The sequence below is a fragment of the Fistularia commersonii genome, chromosome 15, assembly GCF_037954325.1.
Source record: "Fistularia commersonii isolate RoL2024-O1a breed Wild chromosome 15, RoL_Fcom_v1.0, whole genome shotgun sequence".
Classification (NCBI taxonomy): Eukaryota; Metazoa; Chordata; class Actinopteri; order Syngnathiformes; family Fistulariidae; genus Fistularia; species Fistularia commersonii.
The window spans coordinates 2076552-2096430 of record NC_141298.1 but is presented as its reverse complement, the minus strand read 5'-3'; the positions used below and the strand labels follow the sequence as shown (position 1 = coordinate 2096430).

General features: G+C 40.1%; 1 protein-coding gene across 1 annotated transcript in view; it reads left to right on the top strand.

Moving 5' to 3' along the window:
- Positions 1-19879, top strand: part of sspo (SCO-spondin) — a 111037-nt gene that overhangs the window by 39325 nt on the left and 51833 nt on the right. The window contains 25 exon segments of the mRNA XM_086160954.1: positions 161-325; positions 409-600; positions 740-862; positions 1231-1360; positions 1548-1673; positions 2074-2156; positions 3283-3465; positions 3564-3734; positions 4312-4567; positions 4716-4762; positions 5607-5777; positions 5851-5985; positions 7500-7636; positions 9192-9286; positions 9382-9431; positions 9531-9701; positions 11417-11587; positions 11707-11786; positions 12658-12827; positions 12913-12959; positions 13044-13244; positions 13741-13911; positions 18730-18930; positions 19038-19137; positions 19330-19550. Coding sequence (XP_086017080.1) covers positions 161-325; positions 409-600; positions 740-862; positions 1231-1360; positions 1548-1673; positions 2074-2156; positions 3283-3465; positions 3564-3734; positions 4312-4567; positions 4716-4762; positions 5607-5777; positions 5851-5985; positions 7500-7636; positions 9192-9286; positions 9382-9431; positions 9531-9701; positions 11417-11587; positions 11707-11786; positions 12658-12827; positions 12913-12959; positions 13044-13244; positions 13741-13911; positions 18730-18930; positions 19038-19137; positions 19330-19550 — 3597 coding nt within the window.

The following is a 19879-nucleotide window of genomic DNA, read 5'->3' as shown; positions in this document are numbered from 1 at the left end:
CATAAATCCATCATTAAAACCTGATGCATGGTTTGCTGTACGAACCAATATTTATACATAATGTCTCCATTTTGAAATTGATTGCAGTGAGGATTTGTATTACCGGATGGGTATACCCTAATATTAACAATATGGGAACATTTTTTTATTCGCTCTGCAGTGGACTGCATCATGTCTGGGTGGACTTCATGGAGTGGTTGCAGTGTGACCTGTGGTCTGGGCTCCTTGTTCCGACAGAGAGACATTTTAAGGGAATCCCTGCCCGGAGGGTTGTGTAGCGGAGCTCAGTTTGATAGCCGTGCCTGTTTTCCCCGGCCCTGTCCAGGTAGCTTACCGTGATGCGTCCACCCGCGGGAGCCATGCGTTCTTTTCATCTCATGGTCTGAATGCACCCGTGTCCTTCTGTAGTTAATGGCCATTGGTCAGAGTGGACGGAGTGGTCAAAGTGTAACCTTCAGTGTGGAGGGGGTGTCAGTCAGAGGAACAGGACCTGCTCTGCTCCCCCTCCCAAGAATGGTGGGAAAGAGTGTGAGGGCATGACCAGGCAAGTTCAGAGCTGCAATAGCCATCCCTGCACCAAGGATATTGGCACACAGACAGGTGACTGTCACACAAGTACATCATCTGGCCCTCGCTTGCCTGTAGATTAATTCACCCGCCCGGAACACTTTGATTCGTTCATCACTACATGATTTGGTTTAACTCCCTGATCGATGTCTCTGCTCCCCGGCTGATTCAGGGTGCGTCAGCGGGATGGTGCTGGTGATGGACGAAGACTGTTTGGCCGGGAGAGTCCAACCCTGCCCCTCAACCTGCTATGATCTCACCTTAACCAGAAACTGCACTTCACCTTGTGTCACCGGTATGAACGAACAACCAACTAATACCATGGAATATTCAGATTTTAAATATCCCCATGTTGAATGTGAACCTTGAACCTTATTGGAACTTGATTTGGCTTTAAATCATTTTAATTAAGTGGACCATATCTGGATTATGTTATTGCTTATTAAAAGTATCTGTGAATTGTGTTTTTTTTACATATTGCCAAACCTTAATGGAGGCAATGTTTCAGTCATTTTACAGACACAGATAGTGCAGTTGAGAAGTTATATAAACATACTGCGTACATTTGCCAACATCCTATTCTAGCCCTATTTGTCACAAAGGATAAGAGTAGCATTGTGATCGTTGGGAAATGCTGATGTGCATTTTAACTGTATCGTCCAGGTTGTCGCTGTCCCGATGGTATGTACCTTGAAGAGGGTCGATGTGTGTCTGCCAGTGAATGCTTTTGCAACTGGGATGGCCGGAAGCTCCAGCCAGGATATGTGGTCAGCAAGGACCACTGTACCACATGGTGAGATAACCACAGACTGGCACCCCTCACGTAAATACAGTATGCCAGATTTTGAATAGTTTTTTAATTCATAATAAAAGATTTAGAGTTCAATCTCATAACTTTAAATCAATGAATCCTCATTTGAAGCTGGAAGTCTGAAGCTGTTGATCTTTAAATAATACATTTATGTATTTTGGCCAACAAGTGTTTGCAGAGATGGACAAGTCACCTGTGATAATTCTACCTGTGTGGCAAGCTGCCATTGGTCAGCCTGGTCGTCATGGTCACCGTGCGATGTGACATGTGGAGTTGGGGTGCAACAACGCTACAGGTAACGACAGCCACAGCATGAAGAATCTCTGAAAGTGTAAGATGTGTCATTGTGACGCAACTTTAAAAAAGCTTTTATGTTATTTGAGATTGATGTTTACAGGACAAACTATATTTGTGTCTGTGGTGAAATGGTACATCTTCCATTATGGCTTGCTTCAAACACAAACAAATAATATATTTGTGTGATTTGGTTTCGTTTGCATCCCAGTGGTTTAATTTTGCATCTTTCGTGTGTGCATTTTTGATTTTCATTGCATATACGTTTGTTCAGTGAATAATATTTTTTTGTGATGCTTTTTTTTACACTTCGCATCATTAACTAAACTCCCGTCTCCACATGGATCATTGTGTGCTAAATCACTCACGATACACAAACTTCGATACTTTTATCTCCTCAGGTCTGCAGTGAATCCAGCTGGATCTCTCCAGCTATGTCAAGGAGACTCCTCTGAGGCCCGTCGCTGCTCCAGCCCGTGCATTGGTACACAAACACCAGGCACACAACTGTGCAAAACAACTACGGACGTTAATGTCACTTTCTCTGTGGAGCCAACATTATGTTCATATAGTATCCATTATATTAATATACTAATATACTAAAACTACTATATTAGTATACTAATATACTAAAACTCTTATCTGCTTTTTGGATTATTTTTCACATAAAAATGTAATTTATTGTATGTAATGGTAAGATCCATGGACTTTTTTCACATATTTGCAATCCCAACAGTAATTCAGGAAGTGATGATTCAGCCCTTGGTGTGCTTCATAATTACAGCATCAGCTGTAGTTATCTATCAGCAGTTTGATAGGCACCTCCCTGGAGAAATATCTAATTGCTGAGATTTGTATCCAGCTTACTGAGGGGTTTTACAGTTCATGCAAGATCCGTCTCAATGGCAATTCTGCCAATATTCCTTCTAGAAGAAACAGTCATAGTATAATAATCCCAGTCACTGATTTGAGTTATTATTACATGACATATACTCTTAACATTAGACATGTTTAAAATCCTCTTATCCTTTGTCTTTTTATCAAGCATTATTTCAAACATTAAAAAAATAAATGTACACAGAAGCTGTATGTATGTTTTAAGGAAAAAAAAGCATATCTCACATGAGGATAAACTTAAAGCTGAAGAATAGAATAGAATAGAATCTATATTTCACCAAGGCGGACATTTGTCTTTGCCCCACCAATGATACAAGACCATGAAAAATTGTATTAGTTAATTTAAAAGCCAAACCTAAAATCATAATTACTAAAGACAAAGTTTTAAAAAATCATTGTTAAAACATATTGTATAAAAGATACATTAAACGACAGAGGAATTAACTTTCAACAGAGTTGGAGGGCTCAGTTAAATGTCTGAAAAAAGTCCCAGTACTCTGTAGCTTTAGATTTTCATGAAATTATTATATAAATGTGTAATTATTTAACTCATTTAAAAAAAAAAAAAAAAAAAAAAATTAAAAAAAATACAAAAACAAGTAACACACATGTCAATATTCACCACTGTAAGGTTTGTTTATCTTTTTTGTAATGTCAAGAATCACTCACGCGCCCTTGCAAGTCAAGACTTTGCTTTGTCATTTTCAATTTAGTGCAACCAGAGAGGATTTGGAGTAAATGGACGAGTTGGTCTGAGTGTAGCAGGACATGTTTCCATCACGTGGACAACGTTGGAATCAGACAAAGATTCCGCAGCTGCAACCACACGCACCCAAACTCCACTTGTGAAGGGGAAAGTGAAGAACAAGAACCTTGCAACACTGTTTACTGTCCAGGTACGGTTGTATACTTCTATTTATAAACACTCTCCAAAAAGAAAAAGGAAAAAATAATATACCAAAGGACTGAATGGTGATTTTGATTCCATGCTCAGTGGATGGAGGCTGGTCGCCATGGTCTCCTTGGTCTCTGTGCTCTGCTGAATGTGACTCGGGTGTGCAAACCAGAGAAAGATTGTGCAGTTCACCGTCACCGCAACATGGGGGCAGTCGTTGTCCTGGTCCGCACATGCAGACAAGAGACTGTAATTCCCACCCCTGCTCAGGTAGTTTTCAGTCTTATTGTTGCTCAATCTTTGGAAGAAAATGTCTCAAACTACAGGATGGATAGTGATAAGTATGGAACTTACATAGAACTGGCACACCCTTTTAGATTTTAATGATATGTGGTGTTTTTGAGGTGTATTTTGACTTCCTCCAGAGTCAAATTTAAGCAATATCATTTTTGTTGTCTGACTCACATAATTTCAACAACCATAATTCTTTGCGTAATCCCTTTCCAGTTTACCTCCAAAAATACTTCTAGTTCAAGGAATTGATAAAAAACACATCCAAATTTCCGCATCAGAGGCCCTGTAGCACTGTGTAATTGAATTCTTCGGTAGTTAAAAGCAAACAGTTAAAGATTGAAGAGTAAAGCAAATAGAGTTACTCATGCTTTAACTCACCCCAGAGGTCACAGTGGGATGGCAAGATACAACACTCAACTCCAAATTTAAAAGAAGAAGAAAAGTTCTTTATTTATTTAATTAGACTTTTTGTCAGTTAATTTTTTTCTACAAAAACATATCAAATGACAGTGGTTCTATTTACCTCTTTATCTGAATGTGTGTTGGCTCTTAGCTGTGTGTCCAGTGGACATGGTGTATATGACTGCATCCGAGTGCGAGGAGCACGGCGGTGCGTGTCCGCGGATGTGTTTGGATATGACCTCCTCCGAGGTCCAGTGCGCCACTGCCTGTTACGATGGCTGCTACTGTGCATTGGGATTCTATCTATTGAATGGCAGCTGCGTTTCCTTGGCACAGTGCCCGTGTTACCACCAGGGGGAGTGGTACCCCGCAGGTGCCACCTTACCTAAGGACAGCTGCAACAATTGGTAAGGTCTGGATAGGAGGAGCCAACAAGAATTTTTACTATTTTTTTAATATAAGTGATGATCCCATGGTTAAAATTAAAACCAAATAATTCCAATATTGTTTGTGTGTGTGTGTGTGTGTGTGTGTATGTTTGTGTGTTTCTGGCAGCACCTGCACAAATGGAAGCATGGAGTGTAGTACCTCTCCTTGTCCTGGTAGGTAATTTAATAATACTGCAAATAGCTTAAAATCTCCGAAATGGGATATGTATAGGCGTTTGCCACAAAAAAATGAGTTGTATCCACGTATTTCACATCATATCTGTATCCTATGTTTTCTCAAGATTATAAAAAATGTTTAAAACGACAATTTTATGCCTAATACTGTAGATGATGTGAGTTACGTGACTGAATGACATCCAATAGTGAGACAACAATGGATAATTGATAGGGAAAACCCAACAGATAGCAATCAGAGAGTATTTGTGTTAGCCTTTGTTTATTAATTAAAGAGCATCCCCTTTTTAACAGTGTGAAGGGGAGCCTCCACAAGGTCCACTTTAACCACTGATCTGCAGTGTAATAACTGGTTAAACAGGGTCACTTTGGTCACATGATTCTTTGCAAAGTTGATCTAGAACAACAACAAAAAATGCAGAAAACTTACTGAACAGTTCGGAAGCAGTCACTAATTTTGTGTATAAATGCACATCTTAACAGTCACATAATAAACCCTGTCTGAAATAAAAAATGAAACCTTTAATTACATTTATTGCACATTAGAGTGTGTGCTTAATTTCAGACTAATAATTGTGTGTAGATTTGCAACAGACTCACAAAACACGTTGATTAAAATAATGACACAGACCATGTGAAGAAGTGACTCTTGGAAATTCAGCCAGTTTTCTCCGTGATGGGAATATTTCTTCTTGGGTGTTCTCAATCCAAAGTTCTTCAGTAGTTCTTCAGTGTAAGAGTCAAAACTAGAATTTCTCACTCATCTTTCATTGACCATTGCAGTTTTTATCTCAGTAAATGATTTTTTTTGTGTGTTTCTCAGTGGACTGTGGTTGGAGCAGCTGGACTCAGTGGAGCGCCTGCAGTCGAACGTGTGACGTCGGTATCAGAAGACGTTACCGTTCTGGAACCAATCCCCCAGCAGGGTACGGGGGTCTCCCTTGCAAAGGAGACAGAGTTGGAATGGACACCTGCAGCATTGAGCCCTGCTTTGGTAAGATCTATTAGAACTGGAGTTCTTTTGGAATACGGAGTACTACCACTGATCCAACCGTAACGTGCCCTAGGAGTGAAAGAACCCTGGAGCACCTGGTCAGATTGCTCAGTGACGTGTGGAGGAGGTTACAGGACCCGAACCCGTGGTCCCACGCGAATTCATGGCACAGCTCAGCAGTTCAGCGCCTGCAACCTGCAGCCCTGTGGTACAAACATGAACTGCACACTTTTCCACATGCATTATATAAGTCTTTTTCTTCTTGAAAGAAAGCACAAATAATGTACTTTTGTACATTGGATAATATTGTTGCAGCAGATCACAAATATAAAATAAGATAAAATAAAATAAAATAAAATAAAATAAAATAAAATAAAATAAAATAAAATAAAATAAAATAAAATAAAATAAAATAAAATAAAATTTAAGAACTTATCCCAGGAGAGCAGTGCAATGCAAAGGACTTAAAAGGATAGGTCCTTGAGTGATGTGTTTGTTGACAAAATACATTCTTTTAATATCTCTTCAAAGAATTCAAGGGGAAGTGTGTCTGTTTGATGTCCAATACAACTGTGGCAGTGATAAAAAAAAGAGTATAATGTACAGACAACACTAAGAAACTGAGTATCCGACCTATACATCCCACACTCGTGCTGAGCAAGTTAAGAAAGTAAAGCAAATGGCAGCTGCCCTACAGGGTCAGTGTAGTTTTTCCATAAAAAAAATCCAAGAAAATGCTACAATAGCCAGCTATGAGGTCGCTCAACTCATTACACAACATCGCAGTGTTAGTAAAATTGCCAAAATAATATGGCTGGAACGGAAAAGTGGAGGATTTTACATCTCAATGTCAAATCATCAGGAAACACAGTTGTGCTACGGACCAACAAATATCAATAATGCTTAAAATCAGTTCTGTCACTACTCCAATTTTGCGCACCAATTTCTTACACGAGCATTTCTTGTGCACACACAAGTTCACATTCCTGTACACAGTGCACACACTGCACAATCAGCTTATCTCTACTTTCAGGGATACTCCATCGCAGGATTTTTGAGTGATGCAAAAGTTGTGTGCACCCATGTTATTCAGTCCAATTCAGTCTTTTAAAGTTGACAACAGTTTCTAACACATGTTAAGAGGTGTATTAATGAGCCTAATAACTTAAATTACAAGCTTGAAATTTGGGCTTGAATCCCCAATTCCCTTTAATTGTTCTGCGTCTGTACTGACAGTGTACTTTACTGTATCTATAAAGAAATCCAAGGCTGTTTTTTGGGAATGAGCACCCAACCCCTATTTGAACAAATCAATTAAAACCCATTTATGGAAAGCTATGATGAAGGCTGTTTTTTCTGTAAACATATTTAGCAATAAAGCATTTTGGACCAACTTCTTTTTTAACTTTAACACGCTGCAAGTGAAACTGTATATCTCACATCTAGTAAGTATATTTTTCTGTATGCGGCCCACAGTGGAAAAAGTTTTGACACCTCTGTATTACATAAAGCGACTCTTGGGCAATATCTTACTGAAGGTGGATTCAGAATCACATTTTCCATGCTTATATTTGTATAATTGATATTGATTATCAATGTGCTAAACCTCTATAATTATAGAGGTTTACTTAAAAGGCCACAGGCCATAAAACACATTTATATGTATCCCTGTAGTGGAAGGCTCTTCACTCGCCCTTGTTTGGACTTCTTTTTTTGGGTCAGGTGATGGCCGAGTGTGTCCACCTGGCCAGGTGTGGACACAGTGTGTGAGGGGAGCAGTGTCATGTACCGACCTTATGATGGACCTCAGCAGGAACTGCACACCAGGTTGCCTGTGTCCAGATGGGACTGTACAGCAGGTTGGCAAACACACACACACACACACACACACAGTTAAACACACAGACAAACACGTAAACACAAATACACATACTATTACACAGTGATGATTTTTTTTTTTTTGTGGTGAGTTTTTAAACATGGATCTAAAATTAATATAGATATAAGAATGATATACCACCAAAATGTAAACATTCCATAAGCGGTACTCAGCTCTTGTTGTAAATAGATATGTGTGGCACAAGTTGCAGCTTAGGTGGGCACACAAGTGTCCTTTCATGCACTGCACATTTTAAACCACTGTAAATGGAGTATTACTGTCCTAGATAGTTTCAGGTGCATCCACAACACATGCTTTTGGTTCTGCTGCTACAGTAATGTATAAACACAGCCGGTTTTAAGCTTGAAGTGGATTTTCCTTCTGCTGCTTTGTGCTCCAGCTCAAGAATTTAATTCGTCCTCACCCGTCAAGTGAGAATTTTGCCTGTTGAAATTCGTCCAAGTGCCGCCGGTGTGCGAGGGGTTATATGAGTCATTATTATGACCGCATACGACATTAATAGGGGACAGTGACAGACTCTTAACAGTATGTCAGGGTTAACCTTCGGTTTGTCATTGCTTCATTCTTATATCAAGTGTGTGGCTTGGTCAGTCAGGCAGGACAGAAACATGACATCATTATCCAAGCTGCACAGGTTATTATTTCATGTGTTATCTCCATCCCATCATCACTGCAAAGGCCTTCTTTCTTTCTCTCTCTGCCAGAGTGTCTTGCAATATTATGACACATTCGTGCCACCTTAAACTTTTGTTCACTCTGTGTAATTGTGATCTGATGTATGTTTTAACTGGGCCATGAATTACATCAGCTTTGCCCTTCCAGCACAATCATGACATGTTGGGTCATGGCAAAACCTAAATGAAATACAAAAAAGTAGTTACTTAAAAATAAAGAGATATTATAATTGTGACCTACTGCTGTACCTGGCGTTATATGCAGAAAATTATAACTCAAACTGATTATATTATATCATTTTATGTGTTGGTGGCAGAGCATTGCTGATAAATTTCTTGATTTATTTTTTTTTTTTTCATTTTTCCTCATTATATTATTTTTGAGGACAGGAGGGTGTTTCAAACACAGCAACAATAACAGCAGTGCAAATACCAATTATATATAGAAATAAACAACTTGTTTTAATCTAATATACCCTACCACGTTTGTTTATGTGAACTACTGTCCTCTGTTGGAGAACATTCTCATCATGGACCATTTACAAATATAAGAATAAGAATAAGAATAAGAACAACTTTATTTATCCCAAAGGAAATTGTAGGTATTGTAGATCTAGATCAAAACTTTGACATTATCGCTTCAAATAATTTGATTCTGCATATTATTATATCAATATGCATGCCCCTGCCCTCCCCTGCTTGACCCTGCCTTTCTAATTTTCCAAAGTACATGTTTTTTCAGTCCTGTCAGGGGTCTACCGTGTCAAAGGAAACTTTTGCTTTCTGTAATACAAACTTTTTTACGGCACAACACTATAAATCATTGTCATTTATTTCCAGGATGGCAAATGTGTTCAGGAGCACGACTGCCACTGTGAAGTAAATGGAGAGGAGTACAAACCTGGAGACACTGTACTTATAGATTGTAACAACTGGTGAGTTGTACAACCTTTATCCTTTGGCTTTTTTTTAATATGAATTTAAATCCGCCAATGGTCCACAATCAAAATTTTATTTGTCTGTGTTTCAGTACATGTGAAGCAGGGCGGCTTAAAAATTGCTCTAAAGTCAGATGCAACGGTAGGGATAATGTGATCATTTTTAACTCTTTAAGATTACATGTCCCTCAACCTGAGGTTAAACATAAATTAATCAACTCATTGTTCATGCACTCTCCAGTTGATGGTCATTGGTCCTTGTGGACAACGTGGGGTCAGTGTTCGGTTTCCTGTGGAGCTGGTCTCCAGTCTCGATACAGATTCTGCTCCAGTCCCCAGCGCTCTGGTAGTGGGCTGCCATGTTTGGGACCGCACCGCGAGGACCAAGTCTGCATCGCAACTCCATGTGACCGTTCGTGTTACTTCATCTATTGATCTATAAATGTATCATTGTTATTGTATCATTACATTGTTATAGTCGATGTGCAGGCATTTGAAGACTTTGAAAGCAAGATTTGAAAGACTATTTTTGCATCGCTTCGTGCATCTTATTCATACTGGATGTATGAACTGGACTTAATGAATATTCTATTTCAAATATTAATATTGGTGCGGTGGTTAGCCTGTACGCCTCACTGTGTGGAGATTTCATGCTCTCACAACATGGTTGCCCCGGGTTCTCCGTTTTCCTCCCTCAGACCAGAAACCTTTATCAGAGACCCAGAGGTGTGAATGAGGGAGTGAATGTTTGCATGTTTCTATGTGTGGCCCTGTGATTGACTGGTGACCGGCCCCGGATGTTCCTTTCCTCTTGACCAATTACAGCTGGGATAGTCTCCAGCAACCATACGATGGAGAATGTAGGATAAGTAGTGTGGATAATGAATGAAATTTTAATATTCACATTCAACCCCTGCCCCATATGTATATAATTTTAATTCTTAATCACAGAGAACATGAATTGAATCTATCCATTTTAAAATAAATCCCTAGTGGGGTTCTTTAAAAGTCTTTCAAGATTTTTTTTTGTTGTTGAAAATCTTACCAACTGATACATTGGACAAGAAGTGCAGCAGACATTTCGGACTTTGGACCAATCCCATTTTATGCAACAATCTATTTGTGGCTTTTTAATATAATTACTATCATGATCTTACTTCAGCCTTGTGAAATGTATCTTTTTGTAGGGTTGATGCACAAACCTGATGAACAAAAGCATTATTGCAAGTTCAAGTAGTAATATTCCATCCTATGATGTAATTAGTAGAAAGGTACATCAAAACATACTGTTGAAAACTACTCCTTTCTGTAAGATAGAGGTAAATTGAAATTCTTAATCTGAATTATGATTTTGCTGGCCAAAGGCCAAAGGCAATTCAAGGTGAATCATCATTGCTAACTACTTCACCTTTGCCTTCTATCTTTTAATGAAATTGTTTATCTAAACAGGAATTGTGTTATTATGTGTCAATGCCAGTGACAACAGCAGTAACAGACATGATTTGAGGTTGTCTGCCTATTCGCTCAATGACACGTTCCATTCTCATGAATATCTCAGCACAATGAATTCAAATTTCAACAGTCATGGATGACCTGATATGTTTAATGGTCAAAGGCCCCAACAGTAGAATCTCCAGGCTAATTAAAATTTTCCTCAAAAGTCACATAAAAAGGGACGGCAAAGAATTGGTAGATGCATTTTAGAGAAGTAAAAGCTCCAATCCAATTTGACGTTTAAAATTAATACATTTATGAAGAGAAGTTCCACAATGGCTGGATGGCCTGGAATGACACTATTTTAAGGAAAAAATAACTAGATTTAACAAGCAAATATACATTAAGCATATATGCTACATACATACAGCAAAAAAGTCCATATCATCATTATTATTATTATTGTTATTATTATGATTATTGTTGTTGTTGTTGTTGGTAGTAGTAGTAGTATTATTAGTATTACTTTTTTATTTTTAATTATTATTAGTTATATCTTCCATTATTACATGACACATGTTTGTTTAACATGCACTAATTAATATAGACTTACAAGAATAGACTGATTAGTTGAAGTTTAAAATGGTACCACTTCATCTTATTTTAACACTCAGCTGTCTGGACTCTTTCAAGGTGATGGCGGCTGGGGTCATTGGAGCAGTTGGACGGAATGTACCAAGTCATGCGGTGGGGGTGTTCAGAGCAGGAGGAGAGAGTGTGACAGTCCTAATCCAGAGGGAGATGGGAATTACTGTGAGGGACTTGGAACTGAGGTCACAGCTTGTAATACTGATCACTGCCCAGGTGTGTTTGATTAGTTAGACTGTAGATGTAAATGTTCGTTATTTTATTTTAAATGTATTTATTTACTTTTGGCTCCATGTACATATGAAAATTCTCCAAGGTGCCATTTTTCTTTTTAGTGGCACCGTGCTCCAAGGTTCCAGGTACGGCATTCAGTAGCTGTGGTCCTTCGTGTCCTCGCTCCTGTGATGACCTAGCTGTGAGTATCACAGCCGACACATTTGCCCTAAGCCCAAAACCGATCATAATTCTTCAGTCCCTCTATAAAATATTAATTTTGGTGATATGGGTCAAGTGTAAAGGGATCAAAGCTAAATGAGAATTTAGACACTCTTGCTTATTTCACATATTTTCATCCATACCGAAAAAGAGTTTTGATGTCCACTTAAAAAAAACAATCACACACAAACATTTTCATTTTGTGAAATTAAGTGAAATTTTTTAAAATTATTTTAAGGATTTCCAATCCAATATACATATATATATATCAGTGAGGTGCGGTGAGGTTCATGGCTGCTGAGGCACTGACGTCATCACAGTCAGATTTACAAACATATGAACCCTACAGTGTAGCTTATTCATCATTTTATTGGCAGCAGTTGATGTGTTTTGTTTACAATATTAAATCAGCATTCTTTACATATACAAACTGTAGCATAGAAAAAAGCACATGTAAAAAATGTTATTATCTCTTACCTTTACTTATAAATGAAGTCCATGCGCAGCTCCTTCTGAAGCATCGATAACTTGCTTGTAGAAGTCTTCCATTTCTTTCTTCAGTTTTAAAAGTCTCTTTGTCACTGCCAGTGAAGACAGTCGTCCTTAATCGGTCCTGTTCAGACTGTATGTTTTGAGTCTTTTTGGTACCGAGAATGACCCCTCCGGAGATGCTGTCGCAGCCGGAACGGTGACCAACGGCCGGAGCAACTTTGTTGCCTCTGGAACAGTTTGAATGAGATTTTGATGAAGAAGTCGCCATATGTTTTAAAGTCAAACAACTTGATCTACCAATATTTGGGGGCGGGGCTTCTGTGAGTGATGTATGAGAGCATTTCCGTTTTATCTCCAAGCATTGCAAGTGGAGCTGTGAGCCAGGATGCTACTGCACTGAGGGGAAGGTTCTCTCAGCTAATGGGACCGTCTGTCTGGAGAGAGAGGATTGTCCTTGCCTAGATCTCAGTACTGGACACCGGCTGGAGTTGGGACAGACTACCGTTGCTCCAGATGGATGTAACAACTGGTCAGAGTGATCGACACACAATCACTGGGAAAAAAAAATAGTGAAGGGAATGACACATTTTGCTGTTATCTTCTTCTCATTTCAGCACCTGTGAGGGCGGGAAGCTCAACTGCACCAAAAATACCTGCCCAGGTAAGACCAACAGGAAGTTCCCTTTCGTAAAGTCCAAGGAAAAATGTCCTTTTCATCAGTGTACCCCGCTGTGTGTGTCTCCAGTTTCCGGTGACTGGTGTGAGTGGTCAGAGTGGACTCCCTGCTCCAGGACCTGTGGGGCAGAGTCAGTGTCCCGCTACAGGACATGTGGCTGTCCCGAGCCCAGAGCCGGCGGGGAACGCTGTTCTAGAGAACAGGAAACACACAACGGAGTCGGCGTTCAAATCCAGAGGCAACCCTGCCCTGTCATCAGCTTCTGTCCAGGTACACTGTCCCTGCTTTGGTTCATTTTGATGCAAACTGGTTAAGTAGTTCTTGCTTAGTGTTCAATTAATATATCTGAAAGAAAATATCTGAGGCCTTTCCTGAGTATAGTATTCAAGTTTAGTTCCCATCAAGTTAAAACTACATTTTAGAAAAAAAAAATTGCCAACAATATGGTCTATATTCCAGTAGCTCTGTTTTGTTTCCTGCAGTATGTCTGCAGGAAAATTCCCAGATGGAGATATATCTATTTTGTTATACCGTGATAATAAAAGATGGCAATAAAATAGAAATAAGCAAAAAAAAAGGTATTCAATATTTAAGCAATGAGTATGACGAGTATTGTTCTCACCAAAGATGCTAAAAAGCTAAATAAGGAAACCTGAAATTCAGATTAAAAAATACATCCTATTTAAGGTTGATTACATTTTGATCCTTTCACTTTTAAAACACGTTTTATTCCACTTTTTTAATTCATGTTTTTTCTCAACTCTAGTCCATGGCTCATGGAGTCCATGGTCAGCATGGTCCGACTGCGACGGGTGTGCTGGGTCGTCCACTCGCACCAGGGAATGCAACCAACCTCCTTCCAGATTTGGTGGCCTGCCCTGTCTTGGAGAGAGCAGGCAGAGGCGAGGCTGCCATGACAATACCACAGTCTGCTCAGGTCAGCTTTGAAAGGGTCTGATATGATTTATGCTGTAAACAATCCCTCTCTACTGGGAGACTAATGACAAAGTCCTTAGTCCGAAAGAGTTGAGTTTGGGTAAATTGATGAAAATAAATTGTAATAAACCAACAGGCACTTCGGTGAGGTTGGAATAGCCGTCCCCGGTGAATGTTGGGAGTGAGCAAAGTGGCTGCTCAATTGCCATGTCTGGCCGAGAGAAGATTAATGTACTCCCTGCTCCAATTGAACCCTGGCCTCTCCTTTTCCTCTTTCGCGCCATGACACGTTCGCACCCATAGAATGATAAGACGATCTCTGATAAACTGATAGGTGATTGGTTAGGTAGGTTGTAAATGCAGGATCCTGTCGGGGGAAGTGAGGAGGGTTCCACTCAACAGTAGTCATCAATCATCCAGTTTATTCAGCTAGGCATCTCTTTTATTTACTCACAACTTCAATTGCTTTTCTCTCTCTCTCTATTTCTCCAGAAGTACTCTATTTATCATGCTGAACCAAACAATTTTCCTTTTGAGACACACACTTCCCTTATCCCTTTGGGGAAATAGCCCGTTTAAGCGTCATCTGTAATCCCGCTATTATTTAAACTTATATATCCATCGAAAAGGTGTGCTAGACTCTTAAACTGTCTTAACTTGGTTTCTCGCTGTTCACCATGCAGTTGGGCTCAGGTCACAGTGGTAAGAGGCACCTGATGTGGATATTTCCTCAAATTAATATTTTTCAGGCAGATTTATTTTCCATAAATCTTCTCCTTGGTCGTCCTCAAGACCTCCTGCCTGGCAGCATCCATCTACCAATATATTCACTCTCCCTCCTCTGTACATGACCCAACCATCTCAGTCTGGCTTCTCTGACCTTCTCTCCAAAACATCTAATGTGAGCCGTCTCTTTGATAGACTCATTCCTGATCCTATCTATCCTGGTCACTCCCAAAGAGAACCTCAGCATCTTCATCTCTGCAACCTCTAGTTCTGCCTCCTGTCTTTTTTTAATTGGAACTGTTTCAAGGCCATACAGCATCGCTGTTCTCACCACTGTCTTGTACACCTTTCCTTTCATTCTGTCTGATAGTCTTCTATCGCATAGTACCTCTGACATTTTTCTCCACCCATCCCAACCTGCTTGAACCCAATGCTCTGGACTTTTGACCCCAAGTACATGAAATCCTCCAACTTCTTGATCTCCACTCCTTGTAGCGTCACCATTCCACCTGAGTTCCTCTCATTCACACACTTATATTCTGTCTTGCTGCAACTAACTTTCACTCCTCTCCTTTCCATCACATAACACCACCTCTCTGGACAGATTCCTATCTAACCTTATCTATTAGCCTGTCCATCACTACTGCAAACAAGAAGGGGCTCAGAGCTGATCCCTGATTTAGTCCCACCTCCACCTTGAACTTTTCTGTTAAACCTACAGCACAACGCACTACTGTCACTGTCTCACAGCTAGCATACATTTCCTGCACCAGTCTGGAGTTACAGTCTATAGTTGCTTCAATTCTGCACATTCCCCTAATTCTTAAAAATGGGCACATCACACTTTGTCTCCATTCTTCAGGGATCTTCTCACTCTCTAAGACCCTGTTGAATAAACTAGCCACATACTCTACAATTGCCTCTCCTAGACACTTCTACACCTCTACAGGTATATCATTAGGACCCACTGCCTTTCCACTCTTCATCCTCTTTAATGCCTTCCTCACTTAACTTTTACTAATCTGTTCTAATTTGTGGTCTACAATAGTCACCTCTTCTACCCTTGCCTCTTTTATTTTCCACATTCATCAGCTCTTCAAAGTAGACTTTCCATTTTCCCATTACTCTTCTAGCATCTGTCAATACATTTCCCTCTCTATCTTTCATCATCCAGACCTGTTGTACATCCTTTCTATTGTTATTTCTCTGTCTCGCCACCCTGTATAGGTCATTCTCTCCCTACTTATTGTCCATCTGACCATACAAGATCTAATCAGAAAACATGATGCAGGGTAAGGTGACTCAAAACGAAAGAAGTAAAATGAGGCTCCTATTGACAAAGGTCCATGATAGTCCGGAAACCTCCCTCTCCCACTCCAGACTTCCTCATACAGTATAGTAGGTCCTGTCTCTGCACCTTGTTGTATGCTTTTTCTAGGTCTACAAAGGTACAGTGCAGCTCCCTCTGACCTTTTCTGTACTTCTCTACCAGCATTCTTAAAGCAAACTGGATTTGTAGTGCTCCTTCTAGGTATGAAACCATACTGCTGGCCCCATAATTTTCTTCATTCATCAGCACTTGAAGTACTCTCTCTTTCTTTTTTTATATGAACAATTATACAGAATATGCGGATGGAACTATAAATATTCAAGTGTCTTAGAACTCTAGAGAATGGATAATATAGAGATGTTATATGAACAATTATACAGAATATACAAGTATAAATAGTGTAACCAGATGAGCTGCCAGGTGCTATTGAAGATAGTATCTGGCTATTTGGATTCCTGCCTCTTGTGGAAAAAAAGGTATTCACCAGAGCCATTTCAATCCTTTTTAAAAACTCTTCCATCATCTGGCCCGATGGTGTTCCTATCCCGGATACCCAACCTGCCCCTCACTTCTTTGTCACCTCCATTGCCTGCACCAACATGTCCATTGAAGTTTGCACCAATTAGCACTCTTTCAGCTCTGGGGATATTCTGCATCACTTAATGTAACTCACTCCAGAATTTCCCCTTCTCCTCTAATTCACATCCCACCTATGGTGCATAACCATTAACAACATTGAGCATTGCACCTTCCATTTTGAGCTTCACTCATGAGGCTATCTGACATCTCTGGAAATCCCTAACAAACTCCTCCTTAAAGATAACACCTTCTCCATTTGTTTTCTCATCAATACCATGGTAGCACTTTTTAAAACCTGCACCCAAGCTTCCAGCAAAGCCTGGACACCTGGACACCCAGTATACCCACCTTCCTTCACTGCATCATGCCAACCAACTCTTAAGCTTTTCCACTCCTCATCCCATTATTCAAATTCTTTACTCTGAGTCCCAGACTCCTGCCCTTCCTCTTCTCTTTCAGATTCTGAACATGCCTCCATCCTCTCTTTCATCGACACACAGAAGCCCGATTTCCACAGGTACCCTATAGGTTATTGGCACTAATGGCGGCATTGTTAACCCTAGGCCTTGACTGATCCAGTATGGGATTATTAGGTTTGATTCACATATTTGATTTTTGGCACACATTTTACAGTGGATGGCCCTCTTAGCTTATCCTACTCATTTATACGGCTTCAGAGAGGCTCAAAAGATACTGGATTGTACCCCTCTGAGGCTGCATTTTGCAAATGATGTTATTATTACATGCTTATATTCAGAGCCAGCTGACACATTAGGGAATATAGGCAAATGCTTACCTCCGGGGACATGACAAGATTCAGGATTCAAAGCATTTATTGTCATATGTACAGTCTGGAAATATTTTTCCCTGTGCAATGAAGTTCGTACTTTGCTGCCCACAGTGCATCCAGATAAGCGTAATAAATCAATAATAATAAACATACTATAGTCACCTGATGTTATAGTGCAGGGAAATGCAAACGGAGCAGGGTAATATAAACATACGCAGAAATGTATACAGTATTAGAAATGTAAACTGTATTGGTAAGTGTGCAAGTTTAAGTTGCATGAAGCGTTTAGCGTGCAACTCACAAAGTGCAGGTGCAGGTTGTTTGCATATAGTTCAAATCGGCATATAAGGTAGACCATGGTTATGGAATCCTGTCAGTTGGCAGTTGGGTAGAACAAGTTCTTTAGTTGTGTTGTCCTACATTTCACAGTAGGGCTGGGCATGTTCCTTGGCGATAGAGGCAGCTTTCCTGTGGATTCTGCAGCAGTAGATGTTCTGCAGAGAAGGTGGTGGGGTTCTATGATCTTTTCTGCAGTCTTTACCACTTGCTGGATGCGTCTGCGAACTAGAGAAGTGGTGCTGCTGTACCACACCTTGATGCAGCTTGTTAAGATTTTCTCAATACGTGCAGCTGTAGGAGTTGCTGAGGATCTTAGGCTACATGCCAAACCCCTCTTGAGCCCTCTTTACTGTCTGCGTGGTGTTGAGGGACCAGGAGAGGTATTCACTGATATGGACACCCAGGTATTTGAAGTTGCTCACCCTCTCAACCTCATATCCTCAAATGAACAGAGGCTGAAGAGGTCTCCTGTCCTTCCTCATGTTCACTATCATCTCCTTTGTCGCATCAGTGTTGAGGGTGAGGTTGTTGTCTTCACACCAGGACACCAGACACTATCGTCCTGTCGGCCGTTTCGTGAATGTCTCTGATGCGTTCTAAAACTTTGGTTTCATTTGCGAACTTCCTGATGATGTTGTCCTCATGAGAGGGAACACAGTAGTAGGTGAACAGGTGTATGTTACTGGCAACCTGTCCAGGGTGAATCCCCTGTGTCCCCAAAAACAGCTGGGATAGGTTACACTGAGTGCTGGTTAAGTAGTATAGTTAGTAAATGAATGAATAATGTGCTCTATATTTTAAAGTGAAAAAGTGATTATCCTGCAAGTTGTGGGTCATTAATACAACATGAAACATCAATAGAGGTCACAAGATGTGCAAAACATTTTTTTTTATTATGGACACCCTATGATGTTTATTTTTTTGTCACATCTGTGTCTCTTCCCATCCAATGTGTAAAAGCTCAAGATATTTCTTCAAATCAACATCTGTTGCCACCTTGCAATACAGTTATTGTGCTTCTGTCAATTCTATGTGGACTGTACATTTTTCTGCAGAGTGTGTTGGAGGACAGGAAGAATGGAATTGTGGGAAACCCTGTCCTCGCTCCTGCTCAGATCTCCATGGTGACACAGAGTGCTTGGACTCTCCTGGGTGCAGCAGTACATGTGGTTGTCCGGGTGACATGGTCCTGCAGGATGGAGTGTGTGTCGCCAGGGAAGAGTGTCGCTGCAAATACTACAACAGCACTTTTCCAGGTTAGACCGGAAATATTACATTGGTAGTGGTTACATTAAATGGTTTGTCTTAAATTTAATCTAAGGATGAATTTCTCACAACTTTTCCCTTTTTTTTGTTTTACCAGGTGGCTTGGATTCAAACAATGCATCATTGGAAGGGCCTAGCACTACAGATTGGCAGATTGCAAATCCTGGTGAAATCATCATCAGTGATTGCAAAAACTGGTACAGCAGTGACTAAAGTTCCTTCAAAAATCACATTGCTTCATGCCTCTATAGCCATGTAAATTGGATATTCTGCATTGGAAATGAATGGATATCGAAATCAATTCACACACACAAATTTTAAATAATCACCATATTATTGCATATATATTAGTGATATTGTTTATGTTTGTCCCTAATACTTCATCAAAGTTCATGTGAAGCTGGAGTTATGAAGTGCCATTCATTACCCGGTTGTTATGTGGATGGAGGCTGGGGCCAGTGGGGAGCATGGACCGCATGCTCAGTTTCCTGCGGAGGAGGAGTGATGTTCAGGAGACGACTGTGTGATAACCCTTTACCTCAGAGTGGCGGGAGAGGCTGCGTTGGAGTCACCGAACAGCAGAAAGACTGCAACACACTTCAGTGCACAGGTCTTTATGTTGCCTGGCTAGGGGTGGACTTGCTTTTGTCTGAGCCCATAGCGGGCTACTGTGGAAGATTTTCATCTTTTAGTTCAGTTGTCTGTGTTCTTGAATAAATAATGGCATACTGCTGTACAGGTCAGACCACGTCCTATGAAAGCACATTGTGATAAATTTAGCTACTTGTCTCTTTACCGATGTTAAATTAATTCACGTCTGAATCATTTGAACAGCAATGTGAGTACATGAGTATAGCAAATGAAATCTTTAGTGGTAGATAAACTTACCAAATCTACCAAAAATTATTTTTTACTCATTAAGCACTTTGCTTAACTTTT